This window comes from Ranitomeya variabilis, chromosome 2 (assembly GCF_051348905.1).
Source record: "Ranitomeya variabilis isolate aRanVar5 chromosome 2, aRanVar5.hap1, whole genome shotgun sequence".
In the NCBI taxonomy this organism is placed as follows: domain Eukaryota; kingdom Metazoa; phylum Chordata; class Amphibia; order Anura; family Dendrobatidae; genus Ranitomeya; species Ranitomeya variabilis.
In genome coordinates, this window is record NC_135233.1 from 672,474,175 (window position 1) to 672,478,485 (window position 4,311).

A 4,311-nucleotide genomic window follows, 5' to 3' on the forward strand; every position below is an offset into this window, starting at 1 on the left:
TTCGTGTAAAAAGTGGTCAATTAAAAGTACGCCAACTGATAGATGAGGTAAAGTTAGACTAAGGCAGTCTGAAAAATATATTAGTGCATGAGCGGCTGGTAAATTCAGTACAGAATGTTAGATATGTCATCATGTGAATATGCCCTAAGTCCTGCTGCTTTGTTATCAGAGCCTTCTGGTTGTCTCTCTATTAACATACTACTTTTTCAGGATTTATCAGCAATAAGAGAAGATTATACATGCAAACAATACAATATAAGTTATATACGATTATACTGTTTGTCTGTATGAATGTCCCAAGCAGAATAATCTTTAGAGCACAGTTGGGTTCATCAAATAGTAGGAAACTTTACCTAACTTTTTTTAACTTTAATCCAACTATTGTGCAATATTGCTACATTTGTTACCAGATGATAGAAAAAAAGCTTTATCTAACATTTTTCTAGGTCTCTTAACCTCCAGATATATCTGCCTACTTCTAGTTTTATTATCATTTAATGGTTATAAGCTTCCAATGTAATTTAACAAATTCTTTATTGTCTCTTTGAACATATCAATCTGAATCATTCAGTGATAAAAGAATGAAATAATCTCCTATGTCCTTATACAGTACAGGATCTAACTCACTATCTCCGGGTTTTGTATCATGAGCTGCGTCTTACACTTCCCTCAAACCATTTTTAGGCGATCAGAAGTGATAAACAAATAAAATCTCTAATAGAGTGAAAAATAGTTTTTCATATTCCTAGTTTTCCCCTAAATTATTTAAAATATAGTGATATTTTCTGAGTAGACTGCTAAAGTTTATTCATTACATATGGCACATAGGAATAATTGTTAAGAATAAGGAGTTAAAGTATCAACTATCAAACTAAAACTGTGCTGTTTAGTCATTTGTTGTTTGTATCCCATTAAAGTTATTATTTATGTTTAGAAGCAATTCTTCATTTTTGTTTTAATTGTTCAAATATATCTGGAAAAAAGAGTTATCTGCTCACACCTTTACAGTCACATACTGTATACACATACTTGTATTCATTGATATATAAGCCCATACATTAGAAAATTGCAAAACTTTGCCAATATGTTACGTACATTTTTTTAAAAACAAGTACTAAGCGATTTGGAGTTGCATGGAAATAGATACAGATGACAAGTTTCTTACAGCCTATTTTTAATGTGCGTATTTCTGGAAGGTTTTATTACAGATGTATATTCTTCTTGATATAATAAGAAGTCACACTACAAACATATAGTTGAATCTAGATCCATAAGTTACTCTGCCGATCCTTTCTGTCCTGGCTTTTATATATTTCGACAGGTCAAACAGCAAATTTTAATTCATAGTTTGGATTGTGTATGAAATTTCTTTTATTTAAAAAGATTTCTTTTGTAGATACAAACAATGTACACACAATGTACATTTATTCACAATTTCTGCTATTAATATGTTGTTTTGTTGTTTTAAAATATGATAATTAATATAAGTTGTATTTTTGTATTATTTATCTACAAAAAGTATTACTGTGATTTATTAGGTATCTAAGTATTGATGGACATACATTTTACACTCGTACATCTGTATAATAAGTTGATTTTAGTAGGAGGCAGTGAAGGGAAGCTCCTGCAGTGGTCAATGTCTTGTAGTCTGTCACTCAAGGGGTTTTGTGTTTCCCCAACCAAGATATCCCAGGGTGGCATCTCAATGAATATGAATAGGGCTTCTTGCTTAATGAGACAGTCAAATGCGCCGCCCTGAATAATGGCACGTCATCCTAGCAAGACCATTATAGATAGGAGGGCTTCTTTTGTCTCTTGTGAAGTAGCTGTATAAATGCTCCAGATTTCAGTCAGTGTGCCGTGCATTCACAGCTCACATTGGCTACCTGGAGGAAAGACAGCTTGCTAGAGCTAAGGGAGAAAGTCTCATTCTCTTTCCCACTCTCGATATTCAGCTCAGAGAAGACAAATAACTTTTATCAAGACCAGAGTAACAGTTCTAAATCTAAAATATCTATATTATGAATTCTGATTCCAGCTCAATGTCCAGCAGAGCCTCATCTCCAGACATGGAGGACATGTATCTCAGAGGCCAACACCACCATCACCCACATCATCACGACGAGAGCAGAATGAACTCTGTTTCCTCTACCCAGAATGACATCATGCAGAAAATGTCAGATGAAATCCTCTCAAGGCACAATTCTAAATCCGAAGGAGAAAACAGCAAATATAAAATTAAGAAGCAACTGACAGAACAAGATTTGCAGAAACTAAGGCTGAAAATCAATGGCAGGGAGCGCAAAAGGATGCATGATCTGAACATTGCCATGGACGGCCTGAGGGAAGTCATGCCTTACGCTCATGGACCGTCAGTGAGAAAACTTTCCAAAATTGCTACTCTTCTACTTGCAAGAAACTACATCTTGATGCTAACAAGTTCACTGGAGGAAATGAAGCGGCTAGTGGGTGAGATCTATGGGGGCCATCACTCTGCATTTCACTGTGGGACTGTGGGACATTCTGCCACACATCAGGTTCACCCACCTAATGTCGTCCATCAGATGCATCCCATTCTGGGCAGTGCATTGTCTTCTAATAACGCATCCGGTCTTTCTGCATCCCTACCAGGATTTGGCAGTATTAGGCCTGCACATTCACTTCTCAAAACTACACCGACCCCTACGATCCCACTTGGCAACAGTTTCCAACACTGGGCAGGTCTCCCTTGTCCTTGTACTATCTGTCAGATGCCGCCACCACCTCAGCTGTCTACTCTGTCAAGCAGCCTGAACAGGATCGCTACAGAAAATAAGGACCTGCTAAAATAATCTCATTCACTGGTTATAGCATAAGAGACTTAAGAGTTGAGACTTTTCCTCCATGATTATTAATTGCATATATAAATATGTATTTGTGATGATGCAGGAAAACGCAGACACATCCTGTTTGCATGCATGCTTCTTTTTTTTTTTCTATGCCATTCTTTTATTTCTCCCATCAACTCTTTTGATTTGTACAAAATATTTCATCAACTAATCTCTAAAAGATTTGATGTTACATGTAAATTTGTTGTCATAATGTGTATGTATGGTAAATGGATAGTTACCAAAAGTGTCTTTAGCAAGGTATCAAGCCCATCTGTGAAGACTGTCCAATACTTGTCTATGCCATTTCTGCCTGAAAAGATCCATGCATGCTAGGAGTAAGTCTTGTGGAAACATTTGCCTGGCAACCATACAATTTTCCTTGTAACAAGGATTTTATTAGTGAATTCTTTGAAATCTGATTTTTTTGGTGTCAATATGACTGTACATTCTAGAAGGACATTAGACTCTAGAAGCATCTGTTCCCAGTTCTAGAAGCAATTCTCTCCTGATGTCCAGTTTCTAACTGTCATTATGGACTTCTTGAACTCTTCGTATGTACAGAGACTTGGTCTATATATTACATTGTGGCAGGTTTATGAAAAGATCACAGTTCAGAACCATTTTATTTGAACATTTTACATTTCTACATTATTCTTTTATCGTCTCTTTAGTTTCTAGGCTTTTGCTTGAAACTATTTTGTTAGGCCTCAAAGAGAGCGTGTGTCTTTATTTTTTATATTCTTGATAAGTATAAATCTATTTATTATGAACTTGCTCTGTTTCAAATAAAAAATAAATATTTGAATGTAACTTGTCCTTATTTCGTGCTCCAAACAAAATAATACCGGTCAAAATAACACATTTTCTGCAGGTCTGATAAAGGGTTTTTTTTTTTTTCGTTTTCAGAATCCAGTATATGACACAAGGAAATGTAGTAATTAACTCCATATCTTCCCCCTAGAGTGGTAATTAATTGCTGGGTGATGATTATGTTCTCAGTGAAAGATTAGAGTGCACCAATTAGCTCATTCCCCTGCAATATAATGCAATTTTGTTCTGCTCAGTTTTACAATTAGGACACATGCATCTTACCAGCATTTATTAGCCTACCCAAATTTTTGGCGTAATTATCAAATATCCCGAAATTGTAGCAAAAATAAAATAGTTTGAATATTCTCTTAAGAATCCAATTAGTGTCACGTAATCCATATTTCTTACATATATCTAAATTTTCATCATAGAAATTATATATTTAATAACATTGACAATGCTTGTGTGGTTAACTGTCATGAAGTTGGATGACTGATGAAACGAGTCAGGAAAAGAAGATCTTGCTTTTTAGCATGATCAGTGTCATTCACACATTTATGTGCCTTATATTTGTTGTAAACTATTCCACATAATGGGTGATGTTTTATGATGTAAGGGTTGTAATAGATAT

General features: G+C 35.1%; 1 protein-coding gene across 1 annotated transcript; it reads left to right on the plus strand.

Moving 5' to 3' along the window:
• Positions 1 to 1,891: 1,891 nt before the first annotated feature.
• LOC143809819 (oligodendrocyte transcription factor 3-like) lies at positions 1,892 to 3,579 on the plus strand. Its single transcript, XM_077292818.1, has one exon. It carries the CDS (start codon positions 2,022 to 2,024, stop codon positions 2,829 to 2,831), a length of 810 nt encoding a protein of 269 aa, XP_077148933.1. The 5' UTR covers positions 1,892 to 2,021; the 3' UTR covers positions 2,832 to 3,579.
• The last annotated feature ends 732 nt before the right edge of the window (positions 3,580 to 4,311 follow it).

Bases quoted from the DNA above. Each gene is read 5' to 3' on its own strand.
- LOC143809819 (XM_077292818.1), top strand. From the start codon at position 2,022: ATGAATTCTGATTCCAGCTCAATGTCCAGCAGAGCCTCATCTCCAGAC.